The sequence below is a fragment of the Coregonus clupeaformis genome, chromosome 21 (assembly GCF_020615455.1).
Source record: "Coregonus clupeaformis isolate EN_2021a chromosome 21, ASM2061545v1, whole genome shotgun sequence".
Taxonomy (NCBI): Eukaryota; Metazoa; Chordata; class Actinopteri; order Salmoniformes; family Salmonidae; genus Coregonus; species Coregonus clupeaformis.
In genome coordinates this window covers 58,134,392-58,153,098 of record NC_059212.1, presented here as the reverse complement: position 1 = coordinate 58,153,098, position 18,707 = coordinate 58,134,392, and the positions used below count along the sequence as shown (strand labels likewise).

At 43.3% G+C, this 18,707-nt stretch overlaps 2 protein-coding genes across 10 annotated transcripts in view; both read left to right on the top strand.

Moving 5' to 3' along the window:
- Positions 1-2,522: 2,522 nt before the first annotated feature.
- zgc:165520 (uncharacterized protein LOC571872 homolog) lies at positions 2,523-8,791 on the top strand. 5 transcript variants are annotated; one of them, XM_041843052.2, is made up of 11 exons: positions 2,523-2,864; positions 3,507-3,581; positions 3,753-3,852; positions 4,048-4,122; positions 4,354-4,424; positions 4,593-4,701; positions 5,206-5,279; positions 5,701-5,835; positions 5,960-6,070; positions 6,644-6,735; positions 7,296-7,381. In XM_041843052.2, exons 1-10 carry the CDS (start codon positions 2,835-2,837, stop codon positions 6,719-6,721), a joined length of 858 nt encoding a protein of 285 aa, XP_041698986.1. In that variant the 5' UTR covers positions 2,523-2,834; the 3' UTR covers positions 6,722-6,735; positions 7,296-7,381. The 5 variants fall into 5 exon arrangements, with proteins under 5 accessions (XP_041698986.1, XP_041698984.1, XP_041698983.1 ...); XM_041843050.2 differs by lacking the exons at positions 6,644-6,735; positions 7,296-7,381 and adding an exon at positions 8,696-8,791; XM_041843049.2 differs by lacking the exon at positions 6,644-6,735 and having other exon boundaries at positions 7,296-8,085.
- The window catches only part of kdm2aa (lysine (K)-specific demethylase 2Aa), a 22,579-nt gene continuing 12,644 nt past the window's right edge, over positions 8,773-18,707 (top strand). Inside the window, exons 1-5 of one of the 5 annotated variants that reach the window (XM_041843044.2) lie at positions 8,773-8,934; positions 15,453-15,591; positions 15,844-15,922; positions 16,073-16,119; positions 18,357-18,535. In XM_041843044.2, the coding sequence (XP_041698978.2) occupies positions 8,773-8,934; positions 15,453-15,591; positions 15,844-15,922; positions 16,073-16,119; positions 18,357-18,535 (606 nt within the window). Of the gene's footprint in view, positions 8,935-9,307; positions 10,385-11,968; positions 12,167-12,865; positions 13,119-15,452; positions 15,592-15,843; positions 15,923-16,072; positions 16,120-18,356; positions 18,536-18,707 lie in introns of those variants that run through there. The other 4 variants (XM_041843046.2, XM_041843045.2, XM_041843048.2 and 1 more) reach the window with 4 other exon arrangements.

The following is an 18,707-nucleotide window of genomic DNA, read 5'->3' as shown; positions in this document are numbered from 1 at the left end:
GCACTCCAAAACCCCTTGATAATCTGCTGATTTCATGATGCCTTGCACATGTTGAAGGCCTCCAGTACCATAGGCAGCAAAGCAACCCCACAGTATTATCAAAACTCTCCCATGTTTGATTTTAGGGAGGGTGTTCTTTTCTTTGAATTCTTAATTTGGTCATACATTACCGTAGTTATACTTGGGATATCGTTTTTCAACGGGAAAAGTAAAAAAATAACTGGAGTGTTTTTGTTGTTGAGAAGTGCAAGGGTGACAACATTTTAGGCTGCAAATGTACCCAGGGGATTGCACATACCTTCTAGACAAACACGAAGGGTTTGCAACTTTTAATGTGTAAGAGGTTGAGACAGCAGAAAATAGGAAATATATCTGAGATTAGGATGGAGATTAAGAGGAATGGAATGATAAAACGTGCAGCCAAAGCAATTACTTTCTGTGTGCCTTCAAACCTGAGGAAAGAGAGGAACTGAATGGAGGAGAAGAAGAAGAGGGGATGGTGGAAAAAGGGAGTGGGGGGTTTATTATTTAAAGTAGATGAAAGATGAGCAGTATAGTAGTATATACTACCTGGCAGATAAACTTTGCATTATAGCTTTCTCAGATATCACGACACCAGGACCCTGTAAAATGTTAGAGAAAACCCACAGCTCAAAGACTAAGCCTTTGTCAGCTAAAAGTTCTCACAATCACAGTCAGTTTCAGTCTGCCCAAAGTAAGATTTCATGAAACAACTGATTGTATTAGCAACTTCTAAACACATTGCATTTGAGAATTCTATCTAGGCCTATTGTCAGAAACCTGTGTAACCTCATCTATTTTCAGGGGGAATGGTGTTGCAAATAAAAAAGGAATACAAAAATATATTCCTTAATCAATAATCATTGCATGACTTTCTTTTGTTGACCTGGCCTTATTTAGCTATATTTACAAGCAGATGGGGTCAAGAAATCAGTGGCGGCTCCTGAAAAAATTCTCAGGGGGGGGCAATTTTTCTGATGATTTAGGTGACCTACACACATTTTAAAAAAGATATGTCCAGCAACAACATGAAGACAGGGGCAGCATATAAGTCAATACCAGAAGCATTTATTGACTGATCTCAAAAGTGTTGGCTTACCAGGGTTGGTGGAGCCCTCAGTTTCATCTTTGCCTCGCAAAGCTAACTCAAACACTCCGCAAAACTTCACACACTGGATTAGCCGGCTGAGGATGTGGCGGTTCTTGCTAATGTCGTGAGTAAATATATTTGTTATAGTGAATATGGAATATGATATGTTGAGTAAAATGTTGTGCTAAGATCTATTTAGGTCAGGAGCTGGTTATAAGTTCTGTTCCTATCCAATAACAATGGACAAAAGGGTCCTATCTTGTCAGCCTTGTTAGTTTCAGTTCTCCAGTAAACTTGTGATTATCAACACTAACCTCATCGTTGTGGCGGCGGACAGCTAGCCTGTATCCCTCATCCAGTTGAGTGGGAATGTTCACTCTCCCCAAAGCAGACAATCTCAAACAGCTATCCATGTGGGTCTTTGACAGCTCATGTTTCTTAATCTTTCCTGAAAGATGGTGCATGTCCGTTACACACCAGTCGCTGTCCAAGCGGTGCTGTCTGCCGTGCCGCCTTCAGGGTGAAAGAGTAAGCGGGGGGTAGCAGAAGACTGCATTAGCTACATCGCAGCCTGCTAGCCAGGTTTTTCGTTCGTAACACCAATTTTTGGAAAATCCTCGGGTGTAGGACTTCCCCCTTTAGTAGAAACCTGTTGAATTATTAAATTTGGTCTGGGAGGTCCTAATTGTTTCGTTGCCAATTTATCTTCATTTGTTCGCCGACAAAAAGGAACTTCTTTCAAAGACACAATCGAGTTGCACTGAAGCCTAGCCATTTTGATAGTAGTAGTGAATTGATTGACGAGGCTACCCGCTCTTTTCTTAGTTACGTTCATGGTTATGTTACGTATGACGAAAGCGCGTAAGTGCAAGCCCTCAGAAACCCATAGAGATTGTATTGAAAGCTCTGATATTTGAAAAAAATAGATTTTACATGGGAGTCTATGACAGACTTCTGGGCGATTTTCAACCTGACTGAAATCGCCCCAAAAGGGGGGGGCATTTGAAGCACGACTTTAGCCTGATTGGACATTTAGTGGCACTGTGGCAGATCAGACGTCTAGATTACAACACTGATAACTACTGTTGCCGTGATATAATTGATTAGAAAAAAAATCCCTTCCTTTTCCCGTTTGGCAGTGCGTCGCCCATATCGCACTATTGAACACACCGCCCCTGCAAGAAATAACAATACAAATACACCCTCATTTTATTTTATTTATAGATGGACAACCTAGTGTGTTGACTTTACAGATTTAGAATTTAATGTATTACCTTTCCATTCAGTGCCCTGTTTGAATAGTGCGCCCAAAACAGCGAGCAAGCATGATATTTACTTTGCATGCGTTTTTACGCATGCTATTGATCAGAGAGAGAGAGAGATAAATCGCACTCTACACAACTGTTGCTCTAATCCTTCTTGAGAGGATAGGCTTAGTAAAACTACAGGTTGGAGACGCTGCTGCAGCCATATTGAACAGACATTTTGTAAAAAAAAGATTGTTCTTTTTTTATTTGATGACCATATTCTAATGACCATTTAGCCTACTAAATATTTTTACAACTAACTTTGAAACGTATTTTCGTCGAAGTCACTGGATTAATCAGTAGGCTAATAAATTGTAATGGTCTAATTTGGTAACCGTTTTCTTAGTAGTTGTAAATGAGAATATATCGCTTTTTGATAGTTCAGATATTGTGACAGTGACAACACAGTTTTGAAGATGAAGGACCGATTGGAACAGTTGAAGGCGGTAAGCTTTGTCATTCTGTACACTTGTTCGTGTTTTCTTGGCCTTGCTTGCTATTAGTTTAATATAGAACCGTTGCTAATCATATAGAATTGTATAAAAGGGATGGGGGACGTATCTGATTTACTCATTTGTTTTTGGGGACCTATCTGATTTACTCATTTGTTTTCAGGCACTAGATGCGGTTGGTCCACAACATTCGATCAGCTGTTTGATCCCATTTTCAGGCCTAGAAAAGCGGAAATAGAAATAGCCTAGTTGAACACTGGGATAATAAACATTAGAGCATGAAGTTATTCTAGGAAGTAGGTAGGCTTAATTGGGGTGTGATGATATTTAGGCTGTACACTTGTTTATTGGTGGTGCGTTACAAATGGAGGGGGATGGATACAGAGAGAGGAACAAAAGGGTTGATTTAAGGAAAGATTACAAATGTTTTCTCCTAATTTCCTGCACCTCTTCCAAGGTCTCAAGGTCATCCATGTAGGCCTTATTGTGTCTGGTAAAAAAATGAACGTTATAGTGGATTAAAAACACATTGTTTCAGTGATGGAAGAACCGCTAAAAAACCTGTGAGTGTGATTATCTAACCACAAACTCACCACCACAACAACTCTGGCTGTCTGTGTGTGTGTGTGTCAACAGAAAAGTGATGTGCCTGGGGACGATGTGGAGATTCCAGTGGAGAACCAAGCCTTTATGGATGACTTCTTCGCCCAGGTATTTCTGACCATACTCCTGATGTGTGTGTGGGTTTGTGTGTGTGGGCGCGTTCACCATACTGTGTGTGTGTGTGTGTGTGTGTGTGTGTGTTTGTGTGTTTGTGTGTTTGTGTGTGTGTGTGTGTATGTATGTTCACCAGTGTGTCATCATTGCCTGTCTCTGTCTCAGATTGAGGAGATTCGCAGCAGCATTGATAAGATAGATGAGAGTGTGGCGCAAGCAAAGAAGCTGTACTCTACCATCCTCTCCGCCCCTACATCAGATCAGAGTAAACATCAGCATTCAATCCCTCTCTCTCTCTGTCCCCCTCTCTCTCCTTCACTCTCTCTCTCTCTCTTCATCTCTTTGTTATCTCACCCCACTTTCTTTCCCTTTCTTTCCATTCCATATTTTTCATCGTTTGTGGCTTGTTGATACTTCTATGTTACAACCACTCTTTTTTGTCTTTCACTGTGCTCACCAGAGATTCAAGATGATTTGGAGGCAGTCACCAACGACATCAAGAAAGCAGCCGGCACCGCTCGCAACAAACTCAAGAGTCGGTCCTTCCTGCCCCTATAAATATTAGACGCACCATATCTTACCCATAGTCTTTCTGACAACCAACCGTATTCTGACGACCAACACAATTATCATTCAATTGTATAAACTTAGTTTTTGTGTCAAGATAACGTGTTTTTGAATGCCATCTACTGCAATACCGTAGTAATTATTTGTTGTTGTCGATGGCCGTAGTCATGGTAATGGTTGCGCGTTCCATCCCTGGCAGGTATCGAGAAGCAACTTGAGACAAACACAGAGGAACGGTCGTCAGCAGACATGAGGATACGGAAGTCCCAGGTAACCCTTAAGAAACAAACTAACCTCAACCAAACCCTTAACTCTATCGGTTTGCACGTCAATCATGTCCCCTTTGTTTTTTCCTGTTGGAAACCGGGGTTGGAGACTCGGGTTCCCTCCCCACTGATTACCATAACAACCCCTGTACCCACTTCCACCTTTTCCCAGCATGCCATCCTGGCCAAGAAGTTTGTGGAGGTGATGACCAAGTACAACGAGGCTCAGACGGACTTCAGAGACAAGAGCAAAGGCCGCATCGCCCGGCAGCTGGAGATCAGTGAGTCTGATGCCTATGATGCTTCATAACCATGCCATAACCATGCCATAACCATGCCATAACCATGTCATAACCAGTCATAGAGACAAGATACCTGGTATAACTGCGGCCAGGGTTCAATTGTCAGGAAAAAATCCAGGCCCAAGTTGCATTAAGTCGTAGACAGGAGTGCATGTTTCAACCTATCACAGATAGACTCAAGCTAATACCGTGCTCTTTACCAGTTCAAATACTTAGAAAATCCTTTCAAATACTTTGAACGTTTGCTTGAATCTGCCTGGAGTTGGGCAGGGTTTGCAGTTTTGGGACTTTTCTTTTCTGGTTTATTAAGCCAGGCAAGCACAAATAGACACAGATAAAGTATTTGAAATATTTAAGTATTTGAAACCCAGATCTGCTGTTGACGGAATGTATTAGTATATTCTGTGCCAGCATTAAGGGCCTGTTATTAAAACCCTTTCATACATGTTATTAACCCTTTTCTGTGAACTCTCCACTCCACAGCGGGAAAAGTAACGACCGACGAGGAGCTGGAGGAGATGTTGGAAGGAGGAAACGCAGCCGTCTTCTCCGCAGGGGTAATTCTGTGTGTGTGTGTGTGCGTATGTGTGCATGTGTACAAGCGAGAATGGCTTGTGAGTGTGTGTATGTGCATGCTTGCGAGTGTGGGAGTTAAACCGTTGTGTATACCCTCTCCTAGTGTGGGTGTTAAACCGTTGTGTATATCTTCTCCTAGTGTGGGTGTTAAACCGTTGTGTATATCTTCTCCTAGTGTGGGTGTTAAACCGTTGTGTATATCCTCTCCTAGTGTGGGTGTTAAACCGTTGTGTATATCTTCTCCTAGTGTGGGTGTTAAACCGTTGTGTATATCCTCTCCTAGTGTGGGTGTTAAACTGTTGTATATATCCTCTCCTAGTGTGGGTGTTAAACCGTTGTGTATATCCTCTCCTAGTGTGGGTGTTAAACCGTTGTGTATATCCTCTCCTATGTGTTTTGTAGATCATGGAGTCGGGCATATCGAAGCAGGCATTGAATGAGATCGAGGCACGGCACAAAGACATTGTGAGGCTGGAGAGCAGCATCAAAGAGCTTCATGACATGTTTGTGGACATTGCTATGCTGGTGGAGAACCAGGTAACCCTTCACACCTTTAAGGCTGTATCCCAAATGGAACCCTATTCCCTACATAGTGCACTGCTTTTGACCGCTGTTTGTGTGTGCTTCACCCAACACTCCGCTCCGCCCACCCCCTTCAAAGGGCAGTATGATTGACAAGATTGAGAACAACATGGACCAATCGGTGGGCTTCGTAGAGCGGGCGGTTGCCGACACCAAGAAAGCAGCCAAATTTCAGCAGGAGGCCCGTAGGGTGAGTGGGGCTGAAACCATAGAATTAGGATGAGTAGAATGGCCGTCCCCATTCAGGTCAATGATGCCATAATAGGGGATTCTATTTCTACGGCTGAAACGTCCTGTTTATAGGTCCACTCCAGACCCTAGACCTATTACCTATCACCTTTGTTCATACAGGAGAAGGGATACATTGGCTTCGTCCCAAATGGCACCCTATTACCTTCATAGTGCGTTACTTTTGAAAGTACTGCACTATACAGGGAAAAGGGTGCCATTTGGGACACACAGTAAATATACTGTCTTGCTAAAGGGGGTTCAGCATTCTCACTGATGCAAAGAATCTCTTAAAACTTCAGAACCTACAATGGCACATTTAGTGTCTAAATATTTATCTTGGGTTATGTTTTCTCTATGCTCAGGTCAATTTTCCCTTTCATTTTTCTAATTTTTTTCTTGTTCTCTTTCTTCTCTCCCTTCCCTTCTTTGTTTCCTTATATTTCTTCCTCCTCCACTTCCTCCTCTGTGTCCTCTTCCTCTCTCGCATCCTCTGTCTTTCTTTGCCTCTTTCTTTCTGTCTTCCGCCCTTTAGAAGCAGATGATGATCATGTGTTGCTGTATCATTCTCTGTGTCATCGGCGGGTCCTTCCTCTACAGCTTTATCAAATAGGAAATACCGTCCGGGTAAAACTTGTTGTAAAACTGTTGACAGAGATGTGTTCAAAACTCCCAACTTCAACTTTTAAATCATGTATTGATGCAGAAGGATGTTAGCCTGGTCCCAGATTTGTTTGTACTCTTGCAAACTCCATTCCTGTCCCTGTCAAGCCAAACATGTGTGGCATGACAATCAGTGACAAGGAGTTGGCATGATAGCACAAACAACTCAGGCTAGAAGGATGCAGATGTGTGCAAAAGATTTCCAAGTTGGATCAGGGCCTGTATTTATAAAGCCTTTCAAATGATCAGTGCAGATCTGGGATCAGTTGAACCTTTTAGATTACAATGAATAAGATTACATGGACAGGGGGGGCGGGATCCTAGATCAGCACTCCTACTCTGAGATGCTTTATGAATACGGGACCAGATTAGAAAATGTTAGATCCAGGTTATTCTTAGTCTGTGTCCCACATGACACCCTATTCCCTTTGTAGTATATAGGGAATAGGGTGCCATTTGGGATGTAGACTTAGGCTTTATTATTGGCCTCTTAACGAGATAATCAGTTATGACTCTGGCCTCAGGTGAAGTTGAAGAGGAGTGTCCCAGATTACCCCCAGTCTAACCTGGGTGGGTGGATCCACAGTGATCACTCTGTCTGTCAAGAGATACATAAGGCGCTACTCAGAGGAGATACACTTCAGTCCGGCTAAAGGCCTTCCACCCTACATTGTCTTTCGTCTTTCTCTCTCTCTTTTTCTCTCACGCACACACACTCTCTCTCTCCCTCTTTTCCCTCTCTCTCTCATTCCTCTTTTCAGGCATGCTGACCCCCACAGCTCCTTTTCCCACTTCAAGGATATGTGTCAATTAGCTTTGGTAGTGTGGTTCCTTAATAATCTAAGCCAAGACAGGTCAACGATAACACTGTGTAATCAAGTCAAGTAACCTAAAGATATTGGTAAACAAAATAATACGATGATAAAACGAAGATTGTTTGAAAAAAATACAATTTCTCACTGCCCTATTAACAGCTAGTAATCGAAATGACCCCAAAATGGCACGTTTTTATGTATTATTGTATTATTGTGTGTTGAAGTTATTGCGTAATATTGTACTCATTTCATTTTTATCATACATGTGTGTCGACGCATGTACCACCAGGGGGCATGCCTGTGTCATAAAACTGTCACAGGCGCTCTCTACATATGATGTGTGTAAACCCTGGATGACTGTCAGGGGGCGCTGTATTGAAGCCACCGTGCAGCCATCTTGGTAATCCTCCTCAATCGTGAAAAAGATTTTGGAAGCTATAGAAATACATTTATTAACGTCTACATTTGTTTTTGACAAGTTTATTCTATTACAGACACTTTAATGCATACTTTTAAATTATATTATGTGAGCTAAACATTTTTTTTAATGGGGAGAGTACTAATGTTACTGTCCCCACTACAAAAAAAAACGTCAATACATGAAATGTTTTCCTTGAAATACTGTAGAATTCCATTCATTCCTATGGAGGACTGCTCCTTCTAGGGAGTTCTAATATGGCCGACCGGTGGCTTCAAAACATCTCAATGGCCTGTACATAGCATCATCAGTCCAGGGTTAATTTATATAAGTCATTGCTCTCTACCCCCTCTAATTAAAGATAGGATAGTATTTTTGTTGTGATCAAGCAAGCAAGCAGTATCAAGTGAATAGCCAATGTGTGTGTTTTCAGTCGCATACGTTTGTAGTGATTTTGTAGGCATTTATATGGGAAAATGTTATCTGATCAAAATGTAAGGTCAGATTTCAGCTTTTGTAGCTTTTCCCCTCTGTTGACAAATAAAAAATAAAATAAAGAATCGCCCTTTGCCAAGTGTTTTTATTTGTAAGTTTTCATTATTCAATTATTTTAAACTGCTTTGAGAAATAGGAATAAAACGAAACGAATTGGCTTTGACATCGCTCACCGTCTGTATTGTTTAATTGACAGGCCAAATCCTCCAATTGCTGCCATCCACCCAAGTGTGGGACCAATAGACAGCCGCTTCCGGATTACAACTGCCATGAATGGGCGGCTTTGCTGTAGCAACCCAAGACCGAAGTAGCTACCCAGAAAACGTGTCTCAGCAATGCAAAGCTCCGGGAGTCAAGACACAGCAGAAGCCAGGAGGCAGACTACGCAGACTGGCACCGTCGACCGTCCTTGAACAGTTCTGCTCAATCATGGTGGTGTGTAACGGAAATACATTTTATTTTTATGGGTTTATAAATTGTATGGCAGGTCTGGCAATTTTTGGAAGGTTGAGTTGGGTAACACGATGTCTGAATTGCGTGATAGTTCATTGGCTGCTTTATTGACCCCTTTGTATGTTGACCAATTATTATTCTCCTTTGAAGATAGTAGCGAAATGGTCGCCAATTGGATTTCGGTTCGTCCAATAACTTGCAATGTAATTGGTCATTCACGTGTCGTTTTCACTTTTTGTTGTATGTTTGTCCAATCCTTATCGACAAAATGTATTTCTGAGTGACATAATTACCGACCATTTAGTGCCTCGCCGGCTTTGCTGTAGTTGGACGATTTTATTGTTGTAGGCGGGTCTTGAGAAAAACTAGTGGGGATTTGTGACGAGATGAAAATGGCGGCGGATGGCTGACCGCCGACTTTATCGGATATTATACATATAAACCTGCGATTTAAACCAGTGTTCTCTGTCGATTTTTTACAGAACTTAATGTCATTTAATATAACCCGATTTTAAGGATTTTCTAGAAAACTCTTTGGTTGATTGGAGTTTTCCAAAAGACAAAGCGGAAAGTTCCCTTGAAAATAATAGATTGCTCGCTGTCTGCCGTTGCATTTTAAACTTGGACGTTCTGTGTTCGTTTTAGTTTAGCTAACAGTTTGTTGTTCAGCATAATAAAATGTGTGTGAACTACTTGCCGCAAATAACCCAGGACTGGTAACCCCCCCTCAGCCCCCTAAAACTAGCCAGACAAGTGTGTCTAAATGGTATGTATAGTATTGAATCAATAGTAAGATACACTATAGCTAACGTTAGCTATAACACGCTAACCGTCATATAATGAACCACACTGCTATCCCAAATACAATATTGGCGCGATAAAGACAAACTAAAGATAGCTAATCCCATTCTCTCGGTAGGGTTTTGTTTTGGTGATCGACAACAATGTTTCCCTTTAGTGGGGGATAGATAGCCAAAGATGCTAGCCTCATTACTATTTCACTAGCTATGTCCTAGTGGTGATTATCTAGCTGTAAATAACATAACGTTACAATGTGTAAACGCTCTTTATTTATACGGTGTTTTTAATCAAATCAATGTATTAACTTGGCTACGTTGACTGTTTTAGATGTAGTTTGTCAGATTTGAAGGCCTATTTTAACCCGCAAGTGACAGTGGACATAACTTAAACATTACACTACTAGAAATGAGCTAATTTAGCTCTGTCAAGTAAATAGATAACGAGTTAAGCTACATTTCCAATCACGATCTAGTTGTGCGAACTTCAACCGGTGTTCAGCAGCTTGACAGCGCAGTCAGTCAGGTACCCACGTGTATCGGCGAACCGCCTACCAAATAAGCAGTCCACTGTCTCAAGTGACAGTCATAAAAAAATGGAAGATACTCGTCGACCACGATTCAGCAAACGACTGGTAAGTAACTAGTTGACCCAGCGTTATTACAATGTCTCCCTGTTTTGTCTGTAGTCAATTCTTAGCTAACGTTACTTTACACGTTGATGGTGATGAACGATATGAAATGGCATGGCCTACCGGTAGTTACTAATTATATTGAAAGGTTCGTAGTATGGATTTTTATTTTACTTTATTCTTAAACTATGCAAATATATTGAGATGTTGGAATTATAAAGACAGTCAGAGAGAGGAAGTGAGTTATAACGTTACTAGTCTGCGGTTCAATTCCAAGACTGGCTCAAAGACTTGTACCTCTTAATTTAGGTTATGGGAATAACTGTAGTGTTCTTTCCCTAAGTAACAATTTAATTTATTTCCAATACCAAAAAGCTGAGACGCTTATGTCTCTGACTTGCCTTGCTTGATGGCGTCATGTAGTCAGATTGGCCCTGTTGACTGTAACTTGAGAGAGTACGGAAAATAGGCTCTTTGGTCAAAAGTAGTGCACTATAAAGTCCACATGTAGCTCTGGTCAAAAGTAGTGCTCTATAAAGGGAATAGGGTGCCATTTAAGATGCAGCCAGGTTAATAGTTTGGGGGGTTAAACCCTGCCAGAAGGAGTATGCATCATGTCACAGTCGCTCCAAAACATTGGAAAAGCAAACTGAGCGGAAGACATTTGTTTAAAGAGGACCGGATCAACCATGTCTGGAGGAGTGAATACAGGGTTAGGTTGGGCTATGGCTGGGATTAGTGTAAGAGCTAGCTAAATCCTTGGAAAGCAATATTGTACGTTTTTGTTACATGGTACATTTTTGATTGAGGGTCCAACATGTCAGATAAGGTTATTGATTGACGTGTTTGAGGTGAGTTCCCTTTTTTTCTGCATGTGATTGTAATTGCATTTCTGGTTTGTTCAGGGTATCAGACGAGTATCCTTTGCGTCACACCTGTTGAGAGAATTTGAACCTGTACTGCAGGGTTTAGTAGGGTGACCAGGGTCTCCAGCCTACCTGACTGTGTAGAATCTGAATAGTTACAGCTGAGGTGACACGAAAAAGGCTGTTACTAGGCAATGGATCGTGGACATGATGTTTATACTGTACAATGGAGGTATGTGTGTGTTGTGATTGTTAAAGTTGAGTTTCAAACGATAGTAACATTTGTAGGAGCAGAAGCAGAACATGTATCTCTCAGAGCAGTAGCCAGGCAGCATCACTCCTCTGATGCAGAGATAAAGTCTTATCAATTATGAATAGGGTGAGATTTAGGCAGTAGTGGTCAGCACTACATCTCTTAGTCTCTGGTCTGTTAAGGAGAGGGAGCTCTTTTTCTTTGCCTGTACTTTGAGCGATGCATCTCCAGAAGACGTATTGCATGCAATACAAAAGTGTCAGTGTAAGTGATGAAACAGGAGAAGCGAGAGAGAAGGGGATTGGAGGGGGGATGTGTGTGAGTGGAGAGGACACTGTGGTGAGAGCACGCTGTCTGCTCTGTGTGAAGCGAGAGGAGAAGTTACTGGAGAGGCTGACTGGCCATGTGAGCAGAAATGCGGAAAACACGGATGGAGAGAGAGAGGGGGGGAAGGGAGGGAGTGAGACACTGCAGAGGCGAAAGGATGTCAGAGCTGGATAGACCGCAGGCCTCTTTTTCTCTCTGGAGAGGGGGAGTGGAGGATGGCGAACGGAGGAGAGATGCTGCTGCACTACGCCGGCTATGAAGGGATGTGGGAAGAGAGGAGGAAGAAGGATAAAGAGACGAAGAGGAGGAGGGATGTAACGGCAACACTGAAGGTGCGAGGTGTGTAGCGTCTCTCTGCATCCCACAGGATTCCCCAAGGTGCACTGCAGGAGAGAGAAAGGGCAAGAGAAAAGGAGAGAAATAGAATATAATGGAGGAGAAAAACAGAGGATACTGGACTGCTGGAGGGAGGGAGGGAGGGAGGGAGGGAGAGCATCTGAAACCCTGCTGGTACTGGCTCCGAGACCCACTGTCTCTTGGTGATGATCTTTAATAATAAACAATGCGGTTAGATACTGCATCTGGCGTCTGCCCTTACCTACTCTGGTTGCTCAGCCGTCGTGGTTGATTGTGTAGCTCAGGGTCGTCTATTGTTTCTTCAGTAGCTGATTGAGTGGGCGACCAGGAGACCGAGGAGGTGATCTAGACAGGGGCGCTGGCTGTCCGTCGTTCCCCAGCCAAGGCGTCTCCCAGACGGATCCACTCCCTGTCCCTGGCATGGTGCTCCAATCCAGACTGTTTTCTCTAGAGTCTGTTGTCACGCAAGCAGAATGTGTGTGGCCAGCAGCTGGTCTGTGATGTCTCCGTTAAAGGTTGTTTGTTTCACCGGGTGCTGCAGCAGCGTAGTGCGTTGCTGAGAGACAGTGTGCTGTGTCACTGTCTGTGTCTCAAATAGCACCCTATTCCCTACATAGTGCACTATATAGGGAGCCATTGGGTACGCGCAGCCACTGTCCACTGCACTTTTGCACCGGCCCAGGGGAGCGCAGACCGACAGACGGACTGGCGCACTGCATTACACTGCAAGTCACTGCAACGCAGTTGTGTCCGTCTCCTATACCAAACCACCTGAATGGAACAAAGATCTATCGTCAAACCTGGCTTAAAGATGGATAATGGATTTTGAATTTACTGGGACAGGGTTGTCTTTTTGAAGGGTTGCCCGGAGCCAGGGAGGATTGCGGTGGCTGGCTGGCTAGCTAGCTGGCAGATGGGCAGTGAGATATTGGAGGTAGGGATGGTACTATCGGCTGGTGCCTCGTGCTGCTTCTCGCGTTACTGATTTCGCTGCTACAGCGGTGGATACTAGCGCTCTTTGATGTCGTGCTGTAGAGTGGCATTGGCTTGTGGCTGATTGGCGGACAGTACAGTGAGGTTGTTTCAGTATGAAAATGTATGCATTCACTAACTGTAAGTCGCTCTGGATAAGAGCGTCTGCTAAATTACTAAAATGTAAATGTTTCACATTGTGGGTTGTTTGCAAGGAGGCTAGTGTGTGTTCAGGTGGAGAATATTTAAAGAACTCTGCTGTGTGTGTGTGTGTTCAAGCTGAGGATGTTTAGAGGTGTGTGTGTATGAGACGGGTGGAGAGAGATTGCGTTCTCAGACATCTCTTATTGTTGTCACTGGGCTGCTGGATCCCCCACCCCCTCCCTGGGTCAGCTGGTGCATTGCCATGGCAACCCCGGTCCACTCCCTGGTCCACTTTGTGTAGCCGTTAGCGATAATGCTAATGATAACCGTCTGCTGGTTGATGGAAAGGCTTTCGCAAAAACCTTCTCAGTTAAATGTTAAGTAAAAATTAGCCTCTGCCTACCTGGCAGAATGATATCATGATTATTTGGATCAATCCAGTGGCCATTTGTTTGGCAAACTCACATGAGCGCTACAGAAACACTGCTAACCAAACAAAGGGTGTGCACACTTGCTTTAAAGGGTAACTACACCAATAATTAAACATTTCTTAGATTTTTCCAAGACCTCAAAAGTGGTCTCCTGATGTGGTGTATATCCATTGTTGTGGACTTAGAACATCCAACTTTGTTGTTTTTCTATAAAAAATGTGTGATTTTGAGAGGGAAAACCTGAAAAAACTTTGACAAACGGAAACCTGGAAAAACAAAACAGAGAAATTGGAATTTGGGGGGAAACAAAACGGAATCAGGCAAAAAATAAACACTTTTCTAGGGCCCTACATGTCAGCCAGATTGCGTTTATTTTTTTGTTTTTTGACCTACCTAGGTTTCTTTTCTTTTTTTTAAAGGTCCCTTTAAAAAAGCATGGTGAGTTAAATAATTGGAAACTTGTCAACCCAATGAAAGGGTGTGAGAATGGATGGACACAAAGGGGCTTCACCATAACCTAGCTTGTGTTCTTGAGGATGATGAGTAGGGGTGGACATTGGATAACTAGCTTATTTTTTGCTCATATTTAGCCAAATTTGATTTGTGTCGTCTTGAACTTGCATTGCCAGCCAGCCGCTTTACAAACCTAAAATGTATGGACTTACTTCTACCTTATATCTTATGAACCTAGGTTGAAATCTCATTGGACTTTCCATTTTCTTGATGGTTAGATTGGAACAACAACCAGTTAGCCTGGCTATTGTTGTCCAGGAGTGGAAAGATGAAGGAGCACCACCATCAATGAAACATCAAGCCTCCAGTTGACAGATAGGGGTAATGAATAAGTAGGGGGGATGGGGGACAATATTGAGCAGGGGGAAGGAGAATGGGCCGCGAGTCAGGTTTATGGGGGCTAGGATGGAGGGGAGGGGAGTTATCCTTCTTTCATCTGTTGTGCCCTGGAAGCACTGGGTAAAGAAAGGCTCCAAGTAACCCCCCACCTTCTCTCTTTCTCTCCCTCTTTTCTTTATCCCCCACTCCCTCCATCCCTGAGAGAAGTGTGAGGGGAAATTAACATGATAGGCTACATTAGAGATAATTGATACCCTGGCCTAAACATCAATGTACTGTGTGTGTTCTGTGTTGATATCGGTTTGTGTGGGTATGTTCATTCCTCCTTGCCCCAGTGTGTGTTGTATTGAGACTGAGATACTTCAATCTCTTGGCAGAAGAGCAAGTTTCTTTTTGTAGGAGGGAGGAGCAGGTCAAGTACTGTGTGTGTGTGGGAGCATTGTTAACACAGCCAAACGCTGCTGTCTTTAAGTAGCATTACATGTTACAGAAATACCTTAAAGAACCTAGAATAGTGCTCGATGGGATTTAAAGGGTAGACAGCTGCTGAACACATTGAGGTAAATCCCTGCTCTCTATTCCTTTTTTCTCTTCCTCCTCACATTCCTCTTCTTTCCTCTTCTTTTCTTTTGCGCCCCCGCTCTCCTCTTACCTCTCCTCTTTCCCTCTTCCTCTTTCCCTCTTCCTCTTCTCTTTCCCTCTTCCTCCTCTCTTTCCCTCTTCCTCCTCTCTTTCCCTCTTCCTCCTCTCTTTCCCTCTTCCTCTTCTCTTTCCCTCTTCCTCTTCTCTTTCCCTCTTCCTCTTCTCTTTCCCTCTTCCTCTTCTCTTTCCCTCTTCCTCTTCTCTTTCCCTCTTCCTCCTCTCTCCAGCGGTCGGGCACGCGGCGGCGCTACCATGACGATGGTATCTCGGACGACGAGATCGAAGGGAAGAGGACCTTTGACCTGGAGGAGAAGTTGAGGAGCGAGAGGTTCACCTCAGACAGGGTCAAACGCATGGAGGGGAAAGGTCAGTGTTGGGGGTCATCGTAATCCTATATCTATATGTCATTCTACGGTGGAGGGTTTTGCTGTAGCTAAATATTGGAGACATTGACTGCGTCTGAAATGGCACCCTATTCCCTCTATAATGCACTTATTTTGACAGTAGTAGTGCACTATAGAGAAGGGAATAGGGTCTCATTTGGGCGTTGGTTACAAACTTGAGTAGCTTTGAGGATTCCTGTTTAGTTTATGGCTTATCGTGTGTGTGTTTTTCCAGACCTCACGTTTGAGTACATCCAAAGAGGTGGGTTGAGGGACCCGATCATCTTTGAGAAGCCAGACGGACTGGGCATCAAGTACGTCCTCCTTTTCCCCTCAACAAACTCTGTTGGAAACCCACTCACTTTATTCTATTTATTTGAACGGCTAGAATTGTATTAGAGTTTATAAATCTCCATGAGTAATATGTAACCCTGGTTTGTTATGATTTGTTGTGCTCTCTAAAGGATGCCAGATCCAGACTTCAGTGTGAACGACGTGAAGATATTTGTCGGTAAGATTCCCTCCCCCTCCAGTGCTTCTATCCAAACATGCCACTTCCCTTTTCCAATTTCTCTCCTTCTTCACCCACACTCTACTTCTATGCTAACTCTCTTCCTCCATTTCTTTTGTCTTTCTTTTTTCTTTCCCTCACTCCCTCATTTACATCTCCTTTATTTCTCTCCCTCCCTCACATTTTTAACACCACAGTCAACCAAACAAGTCCTGCAGGCTCTAGTTTGATCTAATCTTGACAGTATTGCCCGGTGATATGGTCAAGTGCTGCAAAGAAGGAATTTGAAAAGCTGCAGCTGGCCCAGAACAGAGAAGCATGTCGTGCTCTTCAATGTATACAGAGGGCTAATGTCAACAGTATGCATGACAGTCTCTCTTGGCTCAAAGTACAGGAGAGATTGACTGCATCAATTCTTGTTTTTGTGAGAAATATTGTTGAAAATTCCAAATTGTCTGTATAATCAACTTACATATAACTCTGACAGACATACTTATCCACCAGAAATGCCACCAGGGGTCTCTTCACAGTCCCCAAATCGAGAACAAATTTAAGGCAATGCGCAATATTCTGTAGAGCCATAATCACATGGAACACCCATCCATCTCAAATGACTCAAGCAAACAGTAAAAATAGCTTCAAAACAACACCTCACAGAACAATGCCTCTCCCTATCTGACCTAATTAACTGATAGCCATACAGTGCATTCAGAAAGTATTCAGGCCCCTTGACTTTTTCCATATTTTGTTACGTTGCAGCTTTATTCTAAAATGGATTAAATCGTTTTTTCCCGTCATCAATCTACACACAATAACCCATAATGACAAAGCAAAAACAGGTTTTTAGACATTTTTGCACATTTATTGAAAATAAAAAATGGAAATATCACATTTTACATATGTATTCAGACCCTTGGGTATGACGCTACATGCTTGGCACACCTGTATTTGGGAAGTTTCTCCCATATTTCTTCTGCAGATCCTCTCAACTCTGTCAGGTTGGATGGGGATGCGGGCTCTGGCTGGGCCACACAAGGAAGCCGCTCCTGCGCTGTCTTGGCTGTGTGCTTAGGGTCGTTGTCCTGTTGGAAGGTGAACCTTCGCCCCAGTCTGAAGTTCTGAGCTATCTGGAGCAGGTTTTCATCAAGGATCTCTCTATACTTTGCTCCGTTCATCTTTCCCTCGATCCTGACTAGTCTCCCAGTCCCTGCCACTGAAAAACATCCCCACAGCATGATGCTGCCACCACCATGCTTCACCGTAGGGATGGTGCAAGGTTTCCTCCAGACGTGGCACTTGGCATTCAGGCCGAAGAGTTCAATCTTGGTTTCATCAGACCAGAGAATATTGTTTTTCATGGTCTGAGAGTCTTTTAGGTGCCTTTTGGCAAACTCCAAGCGGGCTGTCATGTGCCTTTTACTGAGGAGTGGCTTCCGTCTGGCCACTCTACCATAAAGACCTAATTGGTGGAGTGCTGCAGAGATGGTTGTCCTTCTGGAAGGTTCTCCCATCTCCACAGAGGAACTCTGGAGCTCTGTCAGAGTGACCATCGGATTCTTGGTCACCTCCCTGACCAAGGCCCTTCTCCCCCGATTGCTCAGTTTGGCCAGGCGTTTCTACAATCAAGTTGTAGAAACATCTCAAGGATGATCAATGGAAACAGGATGCACCTGAGCTCAATTTCGAGTCTCCTAGCAAAGGGTCTGAATTCTTATGTAAGTAAGGTATTTCTGTTTTTTTATTTTGAATAAAAATATGCGAACATTTCTAAAAACCTGTTTTTGCTTTGTCATTATGGGGTATTGTGTGTACATTGAGGAAAACAAATAATTGTATCCATTTTAGAATAAGGCTGTAATGTAACAAAATGTGGAAAAAGTCAGGGGGTCTGAATACTTTCTGAATGCACTGCACATGCACTGATGTGTGGGTAACTGTCAGTAGGACCTTTTTTGGTTCTATTGTTCTCATTTGAAATTGGTGTAGCTCAGTCCTTGAACTATTCTTGTCTATTGATGTTATGTCATGTTTTATGTTCTGGAAGAGTAGCTGCTGCTTCAGCAACACTTTAATGGGGATCCCAATAAAATACTAAATACTCTCTTGCCTTCTCTTTTCCTCTTTTCCTCCTCTCACCCTTTCTCTCTCCCTCCCCCTTCCTCCTCTCTCTCTCTCCTTTGTCCCTCCCTCCCCGTATCACTCCCCTGTCTCTCTCTCCCCCTCCTTGGCTCCTCCAGGCAGCAGGCGTATGATCGACGTGATGGATGTAAGCACTCAGAAGGGTATAGAGATGTCTATGGCCCAGTGGAGACGTTACTACGAGACGCCCCCCTCCCAAAGGGACAAACTCTACAACGTCATCAGCCTGGAGTTTAGCCACACCAAGCTGGAGAACCTGGTCCAGAGGCCCGCATCGGTCAGTCTGAGATGTGCACACACACACACACACACAAATCGGCACAGACACACACATATTAGCACACAGACACACAAACATAAATCGGCACACATACACACACACACACATACATATCGGCGCACACACATTTTGGCACGCAGACACACCCACACATCCTCCTGTCTGTACT